Genomic DNA, 14,455 nt, shown 5'->3' with positions numbered 1-14,455 from the left:
TTTCTTAGAATACAATTGAATTATTATAGATACAGTCAGATCATGGTTTTTGACCAATACTATAGTTCACACTTCACAGTTTCTATAATATTCCAATATTGATTTACAAACGGCCTTGTTATTAATTTATTTCTTAATTACAATTCAGATTTTACTTTGGTTTCTGAAAATGTTTTGCCTATTGTGTTTTACAGTTTGATCAATGGCGAAGCCAAAAGAAGATTTCTCTCTCAAACAGACCAAACCAAACATCAGTGGCTCCAAAAACACGACTGGTCCATTGAGACCCCACGACCTCGTTGAACAAATGCAGTTCATGTTCGTAAAGATTTTGAAAGCAAAGGGTTTGGTAGGGCCTGATGGACCTGATACCTGTGATCCTTACGTGGAAATTATACTAGGAAACTGTAAGGGCACCACAAAGATCTTTGAGAAGAAGTCAAGCCCGGAATGGAACCAAGTCTTTGCTTTCAAAAAAGAGCGGATTCAGACAATTACTTTGGAGACTGTTGTCAGAGATAAGCTTAACAAAGTGAGTCATGAAATGATTGGTAAAGTCAAGTTCAATATTGGTGATGTTCCTATGCGTGTTCAGCCAGATAGTCCATTGGCGCCACAGTGGTATAGGTTGGAGGATAAGAATGGTGTGAAGCTTGGAGCAGGAGAGTTGATGTTGTCTGTCTGGATGGGGACTCAGGCAGATGAAGCTTTTTCTGAAGCATGGATTTCGGATGCTGCAGAATCTGCAGGTACAGCGTATACGAGGTCTAAGATATATCATTCACCTAGGCTATGGTATCTTAGAGTTAATGTAATTCAAGGTCAAGATTTGGTATTCAGAGATAAGAACAGGAAAAATCCGGAAGTTTTTGTAAGGGGTACACTTGGGAATTTGGTGTTGAGAAGTAGGAGTTCACCAAATAAGAATGAGAATCCTATGTGGAATGAGGATATGATGTTTGTAGCAGCAGAACCATTTGAAGAACCTTTGGTTTTGAGTGTGGAGGATAAGTTGAATCCGAATAAGGAAGAGAGTGTGTGCTTGGGGAGGGTTGTGATTCCTTTACAAAATGTGATGAAGAGGGTAGACAATGCACCTGCAAGTGCTAGGTGGTATAATCTTGAGAGACCTGAAATTGCAGGGGAAAATAAAGAACAGAACGAGGTGAAATTTGCAAGTAAGCTTAATGCAAGGATTTCTTTGGATGGGGGTTATCATGTTCTTGATGAGGCTACTAACTATAGTAGTGATCTCAGGTCTACGGTAAAGCTGTTGTGGAGGCCGAATATTGGGCTATTGGAATTGGGGATTTTGAATGCTACTGGTCTGCCAGTGATGAAGGGTAAAGAGAAGCGTACTGATGCCTATTGTGTAGCTAAATATGCGTCAAAATGGGTGCGGACAAGGACTATTCTTGATAGTTTGGCTCCACAGTGGAATGAACAGTTTTCATGGGATGTTTATGATTTGTGTACTGTTTTGACAATTGGGGTGTTTGATAATGGTCACATACAGGCAGGGGATATGGCTGGAAAAGCATTTCATCCAAGGATTGGGAAGGTAAGAATTCGTTTATCCACTCTTGAAAGTAATCGGATTTACACTTATTCTTATCCGCTTGTGGTCTTACAATCTTCTGGGGTGAAGAAGATGGGAGAAATTCAGTTGGCTGTGAGATTTTCTTGTGCGTCTTTTTTCGATACGCTGCAAAATTATACTCAACCTTTACTTCCCAAGATGCATTACCTTAATCCTCTATCTGTATATCAGCTTGATAGCTTGAGGCACCAAGCCGCTTTTATAACCTCATTGAGGTTGAGCCGTGCTGAGCCACCTCTAAGGAAAGAAATTGTTGATTACATGTTAGATGTTGGATCAAATATGTGGAGCATACGAAGAGCAAAAGCAAATTATGACAGGATCTTAGATCTTTTGAGTGGTATTTTTGCATTAATCAAATGGTTTGAGCAGATACGCAATTGGAAGAGTCCTGCTGCAACAATGGCCTTTTATTTCCTGTTCTTGGTTGTGGTTTTTGTCCCAAAACTGACGTTGTCTACAATCTTTTTAGTCCTTTTTCTAGTTGGGGTTTGGCGCTGCATAAAGAGGCCAAGGCATCCTCCTCACTTGGATGCCAAACTATCTCATGTTGATACAACAAATGAAGAAGAACTTGATGAAGAATTTGATCCATTACCATCTAAGAAAACAGGTGAAGTTTTAAAAAGGAGATATGATCGATTAAGAGGCATTGCTGGGAGGATGCAAGTGGTGCTTGGTGACTTGGCAACTCAAGGAGAGAGGGTGCAATCTCTTCTAAGTTGGCGAGATCCAAGAGCTACAATGATCTTTGTGTGTTTCTGCTTGGTAGCTTGCTTTGTGACATATGTCACTCCTTTTCAATACGTTCTCATTCTTTCTATGACTTATGTGCTAAGGCATCCAAGATTTCGTGTTGGCTTTCCTTCAGTGGTCCAAAACTTTCTAAGGAGGTTGCCTGCAAGAACAGATAGCATGCTTTGAGAACTCAAAATGTTAGGTGTTAATGTTTATGCGTATGTTTCACTGGTGTAGGTGAAGCTTTTTCGATTTCCTTCTCTGGTGGTGGCTGTCGAGTTTTCTTTTATGATTTGTAATTTTCCCCATCATATACCTATAAAGAGGCTTGAATTTGCAGTTTAAATTTTAAGTAGTCTTTGTGTAATGCTTTAATCATCTGTATTGATGTCATTCTTTTCTTTTTTGGCTAATTTTTCAATAATTATATTCCTATCATAAATGATCACTTTTCTTGCCCCCCCCCCCCCCCTCTCCCTCCCAAACATTTCACACTTCATATAATTGCAGTGCCTCATCAGTTGATTAGCTAATGAGTAGAATTTCATATTTCTGCTATTAGCCTTCATTTGAGCTGGTGGCTCAATCTCTGCTATGGTACCTCCAAGCCAGGTGCCATGAGTATTGCCTTCCGGTTAGAGCTTAATAAGAGACTGCTACAAAGTATGTCCTGTGCATGAAGTACATGCCTAAGTTTTTCACATGATGGTTTAACTATTTTTATTTTTATTTTTTTATCACTATTATCATTTAACTCTACCTATAAATTTAAAAAAAAAAAAAAAACCTTTATGTTTTATATTTCTTATCGCGTGGAGTTTACATTTGCTACATACCCAACTTCTTTACAGGGTATGATAGTATGTCAATCTATGAAGTATGATATTATTTCTATATATGGCTATAGAAAATGAAGTTAATAGAGGTATATAACTTGTGCTATAAGGTTTTTGCTAATTCTGTTTCAACATTAAGAATTAAGATAAACATTATTCTGACACATGGAATTGTTTCATCATAGGACCTTTATTTTCTGCAACAGATAACAATATGCCTTTGATTTAGCAATTTTATAAATCGTGACTGTTTTTCTCAGTTAATTTTATGATACTGTAACCAAATTAGGTGAATAGATTGTGTAGATAACATATTTAATCAGCAGATTGTATCCCAAGGAACATTAGGAGTGTGGATGACTAAATTTCTAGTTCGAAATAAATCAAACAAGTAAAGTAGTTTCACAAATATGAATTTGTATTGATGAATATGTGGTATAATTTTCTGTAATTACAAAAAAGTGATCTTCTGATTCGATCTCCTTGAAAGATTTGTTGATTGGAATTGTGGTGATGTGACTTTGATTTGAACTCAACATATCCTTTAATTTGGCTGAGGAATGGATCGAAGATCTTTGAAATGTAATTACAATGAATCTTTGGCTATGAGCTTGTTAGAAATTCTTTGTTCTTCACGTTCTTCGTGTTCTTAGTACGTACTTCCTTTTTGAGGGTTTGTGGTGGGAGTTCTTTAGTACTTTAGAGGCTTGAATCCATAGAGCTTTGCTGATTTGTGGTTTGTTGAGATTTTTGGAGGCTTTTGAATTTGATTTCAGTGAACTTTGAGATTTAGGAAGATGATTTGGATGATTTTTTTTCGAATGTTCTTTGAATTTGAAGGTTTGTGGCGGAAGTTTTTCAGGGTTTTGGAGGCTTGAATCCGTAGAGTTTCACCAATTTATAGTTTCTTGAAGTTTCTGGAAGCTTTTGAGCTTGATTCCAGTGATCTTTGAGATCTAGGAAGATGATTTGGATGATTTTGCTTCAAATGTTCTTCGTATTTGAGGTTGAAGTTCTTGGGGCTTGATTTTTGCAAAGCTTCTGGACTTCTGAACTCAAGATATCTTCCCTGGCCCCCTAATGCCTTTGGAAGACTTCTATTTATAGGAGTTTGGGGGTATGTGAGCAACACTTAGTGGAGTTTGATTGGTGACACATGTCACAACTTGATGGGTTCGCTTATGTCATCACTTACATCCGCTGGATTGCTCATGTCATTGCTTATACGTGCTGGACTGTTTATGTCATTGCTTACACATGCCTATGTGTGATTAGCATTTTGCATGCTTTTCATGTTTTTACCTTAATGAAACTTGGCAAATTTCTAGTAACAGTACATGATGCTTTGTAATTAGCCATACTTTGTAGACTGGTAGCATGATGTGTCAGCTTGTGGTAGGTCGGGAATTTTTTCTCTCTACAAGTAGTAGACTCATTGTCTGAGAGAACCAGGTATTTAAAAAAAAAATTGATTGTTAGGTGAGTAGAAATTTTTTTTTTGGGGTCCATTTTCTTGTCTTGAGTTCATGGAACTTTGAGTTTAGTATTTATCCACTTATGACTTATCCTGCTGTTTCTTCTCTCATGCATGTTAAAGTCACATGTTAACAATTGGAACTTTTTTGATTTGAAGAGTGGATGAGATGGATTATTTATCGATCAAACACAGTTATTTCATTTTAATGTTCCGTTGGTCTTATTATTTCTGCCAATATCAGGCTCGAATGCTTAGATCATTTCATTTAGCATGGGTAGTTTTTCTATACGTGCAGCTTGGTGCTGAACATTTACAGTTGAATAATTGGTTGCTAATATTGACGTTATGTGATGATTTAGCTTCCAAAATCAATAAAAAGGTTTACCATACATCTACTGAGGTACTTATCCTCTAAAGTTATACCTTATTGAATTCTAATTTGATAATATATCCCCATGTATCGGAAGATTACACATAAATGTGTTTAGCAAACTCCTGTATATACTATAAATAACATAATGATTAATATCTAGGTCCTTCCATAAATGACAGATACAACAACTTGACTCTTAGGAAAAAGTTCTGGTGCTCTCAGTTCTAGCCCTGTAACAATACGGTTTGATTCATTCCAAAATGTGCACTGTGGTGAACTAACTGCTACTTTATAGTTCAAGCTTTCTATCAATGTTTCTAATTTCTTTGTTTCAATGGTGACCTTTTGGCTGCTCCCACTATTTTTTCTTTTACACCATGTTATCAAAATTTCATGTTCTTACCGAAAAAGCGGATGAGTTACAACTTACTAAGCAAAAGGAAATGCAGATGGGTTTTGTACAGCAGCATTATGCTTACAAAAAGTCAGGGGTGAGAAGATTTGAACCTAGATTCGCGCCATGAAAAGAGTCGGACAATACCACTGTGCCACATGACTTTTGGTGGCAGCATGCAATTTTGGGTTCAATGCATTGTCTACATATTAGAATTTTCTAGAGATGGTGCTAAATATTGTAAGCAGCAAAGTAATGTGAGATATTATATAATGTACAAACTGTTCACTCTCATTTAGTATCATAGAATCATAATAAGCTATATATATATATATATATTTTTGTGTGTTTCTGGTTTTTGAATTGGTTAGAATCGTTTCTCAAAAAAAAAAAAAAAAAAAAAAAAAAAAAGAATTGGTTAGAATCTATCAAATGGCCAAGAACGGCAAGCCGTTTATTTATCTAGGGAGCAAAATGATAGCATATCTATAACGGGGCCAGGCCCAAGTGATACACCGTTTGGGCAGTAAGCTTGACTAATTACTTAAATGGTGAAAACGGCTTACCGTTTATAAGAGCTTCCCACTTCGAGAGGGTGACTCCTTAATACCCAATTTTCCTATAGAGATATACAACAATTTTAGTTTCTTTCCCCCCAATTTGGTAAATTAAAAAAACAAAAATAAGAGAGGCAACAAATTGTGGCAACCTATTGGTAACCATAATAGTTATTCTACTAGAAACTAATAGTTGGGCGACTTATGTAGTGAAACTCGTGGATTGAGTCATAACTTGATATTAATCATATTTAGAGGAGATAATTAAAACCTTTTTATTTTTTATATTTTGGTAAGATTGAGTTAGAGCTACCTTTACCTTTTGGCCTCTCAAGTAATTGCCTAATGCCTCAAATGGAAGAATGCTCCATAATTTCAATGTTATAGTATAATACTATACATAACAATCTAAAATAAAATGTATTTCATATACACTGGCCCTTATTTTTCCAAGACCATGATTCATTTTAAAAAAAAAAAAATTTTCATATACACCTTTTCATCTTTCAATAAAACTGTCTCTATCTTTGTGTCTCTCTCTAAATGATGTTTTTGCAATTGGGCAACATAAAACCAATAACATACTTACTTCTCTATCTTTATAAACATATATCTTGTCAAAATGTCATTATCAAACCACTCTTTTCTCTCTTATTATTAAATATATTTGTAAGAATTAAATTTAAAATAAAATAATTAAATTTTATTTTTCATATTATAATTTATAAACCAATTACTAATTTGATTTTACATGAATTAATCTTTACTTATGATGGTTAAGATATATATATATGTATAATATTAGGTGAATGTATTGTTAATTTTTTTAACTAACAGTAAAAAAAATATAACATAAAATTTAAACATAAAAAATATGAACAAGAAATCCCTTAGTTGTTGTCTTAGACCTAAAATTGCATTAATTTGGTTGTGGGTTGAGTTATAATTAAATTATTATAGACCATATTAACAAGTATCTTTAGGATAATTGTTGATGAATCATTTTAAGAAATTTTTAACACAATAAGAATATAAAAAATTGCCAAAAAAATTAATTATTTAATTTTTTTTTCATACATACATAAATATATATATATATATATGTGTGTGTGTGTGTGTGTGTATATATATATATATATATGTATGTACATGTAGAAGAGGCAAAAAAGATCAGGCCCATGTACTGAAAACAAAAGGACACATTCAGGCCCATTAACCCAAAAATTCCAGGGTTTTTAGGCCCACAAAACTCTATCATCGCAAGGATTTGCTAGGGTTTTTAACAGTCCGACCCTTATATAAACATATTTACACACACGTATATAAATCTCCTTCAGAACTAGGGTTTTCTCTCAGAGCCTCCTCCATTTCCCAATTCACTCACTCACAGAGAGAGAGAGAGAGAGAGAAGAGAAATCTCAATTCCAATGGCACCAAAGCAGAGGACCCCAAAGGTTAGCCGGAACCCAGATCTGGTTCGCGGGGTCGGCAAGTACTCCAGGTCCAAGATGTACCACAAGCGAGGCCTCTGGGCCATCAAGGCCAAAAACGGTGGCGTTTTCCCTCGCCATGACGCTCAGCCCAAGGCTCCTGCTCCGGCTGCCAAAGCTCCCAAGTTCTACCCAGCTGATGATGTGAAGAAGCCGCTCGTTAACAAGCGCAAACCCAAGCCCACCAAGCTCAGGTTTTTGTTATGGCTGTCTCTGTGTTTTTTTTTGGGTTTTTGTGGTTGTTTTGCTTGTTGGGTATCTGGGATTTTTGGGTAATTGTTTGGTAGCTGAGAAAATGTGGGATTTTTATGTTTATATGTGTGTGTATTAATGATTTTGTGTATGTATAGGTGTATGTGTGTGTTTGTGAGTTTGTTTTGGTTGTTGGGTATTTGATTATTTTTAAGTTAAAGGTGTATATATATGTTGGGTATTTGAAATATTTTGTTGGGTAATTTTTTAGTTGCTGAGATGGTGTGGGAAAATGTTGGATTTGTATATTTACGTGTGTGGATATATATGTATTCATGATTTCTTGTATGTATAGGTGTTGCTTATAAGATGCTATAAATTGTTGGGTTTGTATGTGTTTAACTGCTAGATTAGCTAGTTGGGCTTTTGGTTTTTGGTGAATCTTGTTGTCTTCTGATTTATGAATGATGAATGTGTATCTACTTATGTTGTGTTGGTTATTGGGGGTTCGGTTCTAGTTGAGTTTGGTTTGTTGGAAAACGTGGGGAAATGATGGAGTTTTTATCTTTATTGGTAATGACTAGTCTGTTGAGGATCCGTAGCTGACCTTAAAATTTTGGGACTGTTGTTGTTTTGGCATGCATTGGTATGCCTGTAAGTGTTGTGGAAATGGTGGAGGAAAGATTATAAATATTGAATCTGATAGTTTGTTGTTAATTGAGATTCAAATGTAATAATGTTCTTCGTTCACTGAAGATTGGTGGGATCAATCAGATGAGTTGGATTTTGATTTTTCATTGTTGGTTTCTAATTGACAAGTGTAATTATTTTAATCTTTGTCATGTGGTTTTTGATTTTTGGAAAATTCTAATATATGTATTTTTTTCCAATATGTAGGGCTAGTATTACTCCAGGAACTGTGTTGATCATTCTTTCTGGGAGGTTCATGGGAAAGAGAGTTGTTTTCCTGAAGCAGCTCTCATCTGGATTGCTTTTGGTCACTGGTGAGTGCTGGTACCCATCTACCTATGAATTGTAAAGTGTTTTCATATTGTCTCATTATTGTGCTGGTTTGAGCACATGGTGGAATTTGTGTTTTAGTTCCTAAATCTGTTAGCTACTTGTATGCTTTTGTGGTGATTGCTTGTCTATGAGATTATTCCAGACTGTGCTCATCTGGTGATGGGTTGATGAGCTTTTCTTGCTCAATAGATTCATCTTGATTGATTCTTAAAAAAGAGTGAAACTTATGGATTTTTGTTGCTTCTGGATGTCCTAGGGATCCATTTGGTTGTGGGTTCAATATGGATATGGTAATTTTATTGTTAATAAATATTGATTGAAACAAAATAATCTTATAGATAGTGAATGTCTAGAACATAGTCTATTTACTTTCTAAAATTTGCCATGTTCAGTTATCATATGGTTTGTCTTGAGAAAATGGAGATGCAGATGCAACTTTACTCATTGTTTTTGGTGTAGTCCACTAAATGAGTTTTGGTTTTGTCTGTCATTAGATTGTAATGCACTCCAATTGCTGAGAAGAATTGGTACTTAGTTGCCCTTGTTAATGTCACTCATTCTTTATGGCTGTTGTGATATCTTCTATGCTTGTCAATGCAGGCCCATTCAAGATTAATGGTGTTCCACTAAGACGTGTCAATCAGTCTTATGTGATTGCTACTTCCACAAAGGTTGACATCTCTGGAGTTAATGTGGAAAAGTTTGATGACAAGTACTTTGCCAAGGAAGTTCAGAAGAAGAAAAAGAAGGGAGAGGGAGAGTTTTTTGAGGCTGAGAACGAGGTTGGTTTGTTAATATTGATGGTGATTGCATGGTGAATTTCTCCTGTATTTCTGTATTAATTCATTTTTATCTTTCAAAATATAGGAGAAAAATGTACTCCCACAAGTGAAAAAGGAGGAACAGAAGGCTGTGGATACAGCATTGATAAAATCCATCGAGGCAGTTCCAGACTTGAAGACCTACTTGGCTGCAAGGTTTTCTCTTAAGGCGGGCATGAAACCACATGAGTTGAAATTTTAGATGAAACACTGGAAAGTGTTAGGATCTGCTATTCTTCATTACATGTCTTATTTTGTTTGAACTTGGTCTAAACAGTTGTACTCTTCTAGTGCCATTGGTAATAGACATCGAAATTTTGATGTTGTGTTAGGTAATGCATTGTGCAAGAGATTTTCCATTTTCAAATTTTGGTTATGGGTTTGCAACTCACTACTGATATATATGATATTTGATTTGCTTTTTCTCTTTATATGGTTGTGCGAGATTTTACTGGTTTATATGGTGACCAATTTCACAAAAATTTAGGTGATATCACTCAAACATCATCGCAGGGCAGAAGTCTAGTTCGTGACATTGCCAGAATGTCAAATGTCTTGGTGCTTTTGTGGTACCCAAGTTTACTTTGTCCGTAAAATTTTGTGGTGTAACTTTTTCTTTTATTTGTAGTTCACTCCAAAGTTTTGCTTGCTATTCACTGAGAATAATCTGAATTCACTCAAACGTGTTATGGAACTGTGGTTGTACTTGAGGCTCCATCTCTATGATACAGTCAGTGGACGCTTGGTGGCTCTAATGGTTCATTGGCTTTAGCTATTTTGGCGTTGGTGGGTCTCATGAATGGAACGTAGCCAACAATAAAAGAAAAAAAATAGGCGATATTCAAATTAGTAGGAAATAATTTTATTGAAAACAAAAATTAACAGAGACATAGCTATGCTAGGAAGTATGTCAGATCTTGATTACACTCATGGGAAGGCAAAGATCCATCATAATGAACTCTTTAAAACATGAACACATCCAATGTGAGTACTTATTGAGGTTATTCCTCATACTGTTGTATATGTATTTTACAATCATAATCTATACTGTAAAAGCATTGCATACTGAAAAAAAAAAAAAAAATCTAAACAGACCATTCATTTTTATCAAAGTACTTAGTTTTAGAGTAAGCTATCTGTTCGAGCTGGCAACCTCCTGAAGAAATTGCTGGGTACAGAGGGCAGCTTGCTCCGGAACCTAGGGTGCCGCAAGTAATACAAGCCCGCAAGCAGTGCCACTGCTCTGAATGGTGTCACATAAAGCACCACAGCTGCACAAAAGCAGAACAATACGAAAAGGCTTGTTGCTCTTGGGTCTCTCCAGCTTAGTACAGAATGAATTCTTTCCCCTTGTGTTGCTATGTCACCAACAACAGTTTGAATCCTCCCTGCAACAGTTCTAAGTCTATCATACCTCAGTCGAGCTATGTCATTTGGCCTTGAGGAAGGAAATGTGTCAAATTCCTCATCAAGTTCATCTGGGTTTACTGCCTCTGCCCATGACACTTTAGTATCCATGTGAGGGGGGTGCCTTGGCCGGAACCTATAGTTCCATAACCCGATGAGGAACATGTAGAGGAAGAGAGTTGGAAGTATCAGCTCTGGGTACCAAATCAATATCAGAAACAGTATATGAACCAGAACTGATGTCATAGGGTTCTTCCAGTTGCAAACATCACTAAACCATCGGCTCATGGAGAAGATGCCCGAAAGAAGTGACATAATGCGAAAGAAGTTAGCTTTGCTTCTTCTCATACTCCACATGTGGGAATCTCTATCTAACATGTACTCCACCACTTCTTTTCTGAGAGGTGGTTCAGCTCTACCAAGCCTCACACCTACAATATTCATTGCTTGGTGTCTTAAATTGTCTACTTGGTTCACTGTGAAAGGATGTAAGTAATGCATTTTTGGAAGCAAGGGATGGCCATAAATATATACCATATGAGCTAGAGAGAGGGTAGTGAAACGAACTGATAGTTGGAGCTCTCCCATTTTCTTTACCCCATTTGGTTGTAGAACAAGAAGTGGGTAAGAATGTGAATATATTTTATGAGCTTCTAGTGTTGATAGCCGAATACGTACCTTTCCAATCCGTGAATCACGCACTGCATTGCCACCATTTGGTTTCTCACCTCCACCCAAGTGGCAGTTGTCAAACACACCCAATGTGATCACTGTGCAGGGGTCATACACTTCCCATGTGTATTGCTCATTCCATTTTGGATTGAAGGTGTCGAGGATTGTTCTGGTTCGAACCCATTTTTGGCCATACTTAGCTACACAGTAAGCATCAGTACTCCCTCTGCCATCCTTCATCTTCATTGGGAGAAGCCCTTGTGCACTCAAAATGCCTACTTCCAATATCCCAACGGGCTGTTTCCACAATTGCCTTGATGTTGGCCTTTGATCACTTATGTAGAGAGTTGATTCATCAAGTACATGGTATCCTCCTTCAAGACAAACTCTTAGGTGAATTCTGCTTGAAAACTTGAGCTCTTTCCTCCTGTCAGCATCCAAGATTCCGAAACCATATTTCTCAAGATTGAACCATCGTGAGTGAACTGGCCTGTGGTCCAGGCGCCTCTCAAATATGTCCAGTGGTAGGCTAATGCTCCCCAACAATTCGTCTTTCGAATAGTGCACATGATCCTCAACAGTAATGATCAGCTGATCCTCAAAAGGTTCAGCTGCCACAAAAATTAAATCTTCATTCCAAAGTGGATTAGTAGTGCGAGTTTCACTTACATTGGTTTTGAGCACTTGACCACCAACCTGAGCTTTGACAAAAACATCTGGGAGCCTGTTTCTGTCATTAGGCAGCACATCCTGAGCTTCAATCACATTCACCCTCAAGTACCACAGTTTGGGGGATATATAAACCTTTGAACGGGTGTTAAAAACACCCTCTCCATAAGCAGCAGCAGCATCAGAATGCCATGCCTCTGAGAAGGCTTCATCAGCTTGTGTTCCCATCCAAACTGCAACCATGATCTCACCCCTTACCTTTCCGTGTCCACGCCGGTCCTCCAATCTGTACCACTGAGGAGCCAGTGGACTGTCAGGGGGAACTCTGGTTGGAATCTCATGCAAATCAAAAACTACCCTTCCAAGATAATCATCCCTTCCCACCATTTCCCTATCCTTCACAAAAACTTCTAGTACTGAGGACTGAACGCGTTCTTTTGAGAAAGCAAAGACTTGATTCCACTCTGGATTCAGTCTCTTCTCAAAATGCCTTGTTTTTCCTTTATAATTCCCCAGCTTGACTTCCACATAAGGATCACAGCTACCAGTGATGACACTGGGAGGAAGATCTTTTGCTTTCACAACTCGAACATATAGATAAAACATCTGCTCAACAAGGTCATAAGTACTTGTATGTCTCTCACCATTCATCCATCCTCTTCCACCAAATGCTCCACTATTTGGCCACCGCTCACCAAGTTGTGGATTGGTGTCCTTCAAATTGTAGTCGTCTTGGTGGCTTGCCTGGGCCTGGTGGCCTCGTGGATGAGTCTGGTGCATGTTGAATGGGACACCTTGTGGTCGTTTCTTCACTGATATGCCAGGCTGCTGCAGAACTTGGTGTTTGTATATATGTTGGGCTGTGCCAACTCTTTCTTCAACAGGTTCCACAATCTCCTTCTTTGGACGTTTAGCAGGCTTAGCACCACTTGACTTGGCAACTGCAATAAAGGAATTAGAATTGTCTACCTCAGCGAATGTCGCAGTTTCTTTCAAAGGTTCTGCTGTTACAGCCTTTGGAGTTTCAACAACAGGAGCTTCTGCTTTGGGAACAGCAGCTAATGTTTTGCTAATGAGATTTGTATTTTCTGAAATGGGAGGAGTATTAGTAAGAGGTGGAGGGCTAGAAATAGAAATTTGGGGTTCTGGTGGTTGTGGTGGACTAGAATGAGGAGCTTCTGCTGGTTTTAGTGGAGAGGATGGGGGAGGAGATTTTGGTTTGGATTCTGGTGAAAGATAGATTTTTAGGCCAATCTCACCTTTGACAGAAGAGAATAACCACTTCCTTTCTAATTGGAGTCTTTGATAAGCTTCCTCTCCTTTCTTCACAATATTTGAGCAAGGAATTCTAACTCGACCAAGGAAGTTTCTGCCTGGAATTGGTCTTCTCTCATTGTAAACAGAAATTTCAATGGCTGGATGGTAGTTTTTGGTTTCATCAAAATTAAAGAAAAGTTTCTGGTTCCAAATGGGGTTGAGGTTCTTTGGGACAGTTTTGGTTCGGCTTAATTGACTGTCAAAATCAACTTCCACAAATGAACTAGCTGATCCCTCACCATCCTTGGGCATAAGATCATTAGCATCTACTACTTCTACCACTAGCTTCATTCTCCTTTTCTTGCTTGGTTTGCTCCTCCAAGAAGCTACAAGGAAGTAGCACCTCACAAGATATCTCAAACTCTATTCAGAAGCAAAGAAGTTCTATTTAAGACGGCAGAAGATAAAAAGAATACTTATTTAAAGGTTTGCTCTCTGCATGAGTGATGGCTAGGATTACTCTAGATGAAGCAAAGAATGCTTTGATGGAGAAGCTACCAGTGAGTTCTGTAGGAACCCAAAGAAGGACTTGAGAGAAATGGAGGGAAAGCATAAACTTTATTCAAAGTGAGAAAGTAAGCCTTGGTCTTTCTTTTAGCTTGGAGTGTAGTAAAAATCAAAGGATTACTTTTCCATAATTCTAATTGTTGGTTAGTGTGGTTGCCTGGAGATTAGTAACAAAAGAATAATGAAAACCCTTTATTTAGGACCAGCTCTGAATGCTTAACAAAGAATACAAGTTCTCTTTTCTTTCTCTCAATAGTAAAACAGTTATCATGATCGGACAAAAGGTAACTTGTGTATGTTAGCTGCTTAGGGTGTTATATTTTTTATATAATTTGTTTGTCCTTTGTTCTCTTTATTTTTTCCCTTTTCCCCTCAAAGTTTG

At 37.3% G+C, this 14,455-nt stretch overlaps 3 protein-coding genes across 3 annotated transcripts; 2 read left to right on the top strand and 1 right to left on the bottom strand.

The window, feature by feature from the left end:
- Positions 1-202: 202 nt before the first annotated feature.
- On the top strand, positions 203-2,524 carry LOC115983214 (FT-interacting protein 3-like). The gene has a single exon (XM_031105856.1). The coding sequence runs from the start codon at positions 203-205 to the stop codon at positions 2,522-2,524; it is 2,322 nt and encodes a 773-aa protein (XP_030961716.1).
- Positions 2,525-7,288: 4,764 nt separating this feature from the next.
- Positions 7,289-9,932, top strand: LOC115986426 (60S ribosomal protein L6-1-like). The gene is made up of 4 exons (XM_031109430.1): positions 7,289-7,659; positions 8,555-8,661; positions 9,281-9,462; positions 9,548-9,932. The coding sequence occupies exons 1-4, from the start codon at positions 7,403-7,405 to the stop codon at positions 9,701-9,703; spliced, it is 702 nt and encodes a 233-aa protein (XP_030965290.1). The 5' UTR covers positions 7,289-7,402; the 3' UTR covers positions 9,704-9,932.
- Positions 9,759-14,292, bottom strand: LOC115986425 (FT-interacting protein 1-like). Its single transcript, XM_031109429.1, has one exon. The coding sequence runs from the start codon at positions 13,855-13,857 to the stop codon at positions 10,624-10,626; it is 3,234 nt and encodes a 1,077-aa protein (XP_030965289.1). The 5' UTR covers positions 13,858-14,292; the 3' UTR covers positions 9,759-10,623.
- Between the last annotated feature and the right edge of the window lie 163 nt (positions 14,293-14,455).

This window comes from Quercus lobata, chromosome 4 (genome assembly GCF_001633185.2).
Source record: "Quercus lobata isolate SW786 chromosome 4, ValleyOak3.0 Primary Assembly, whole genome shotgun sequence".
NCBI classification, from domain to species: Eukaryota; Viridiplantae; Streptophyta; class Magnoliopsida; order Fagales; family Fagaceae; genus Quercus; species Quercus lobata.
Note: the sequence above shows the minus strand (reverse complement) of the source record. Positions and strands in the feature narration are given on the sequence as shown.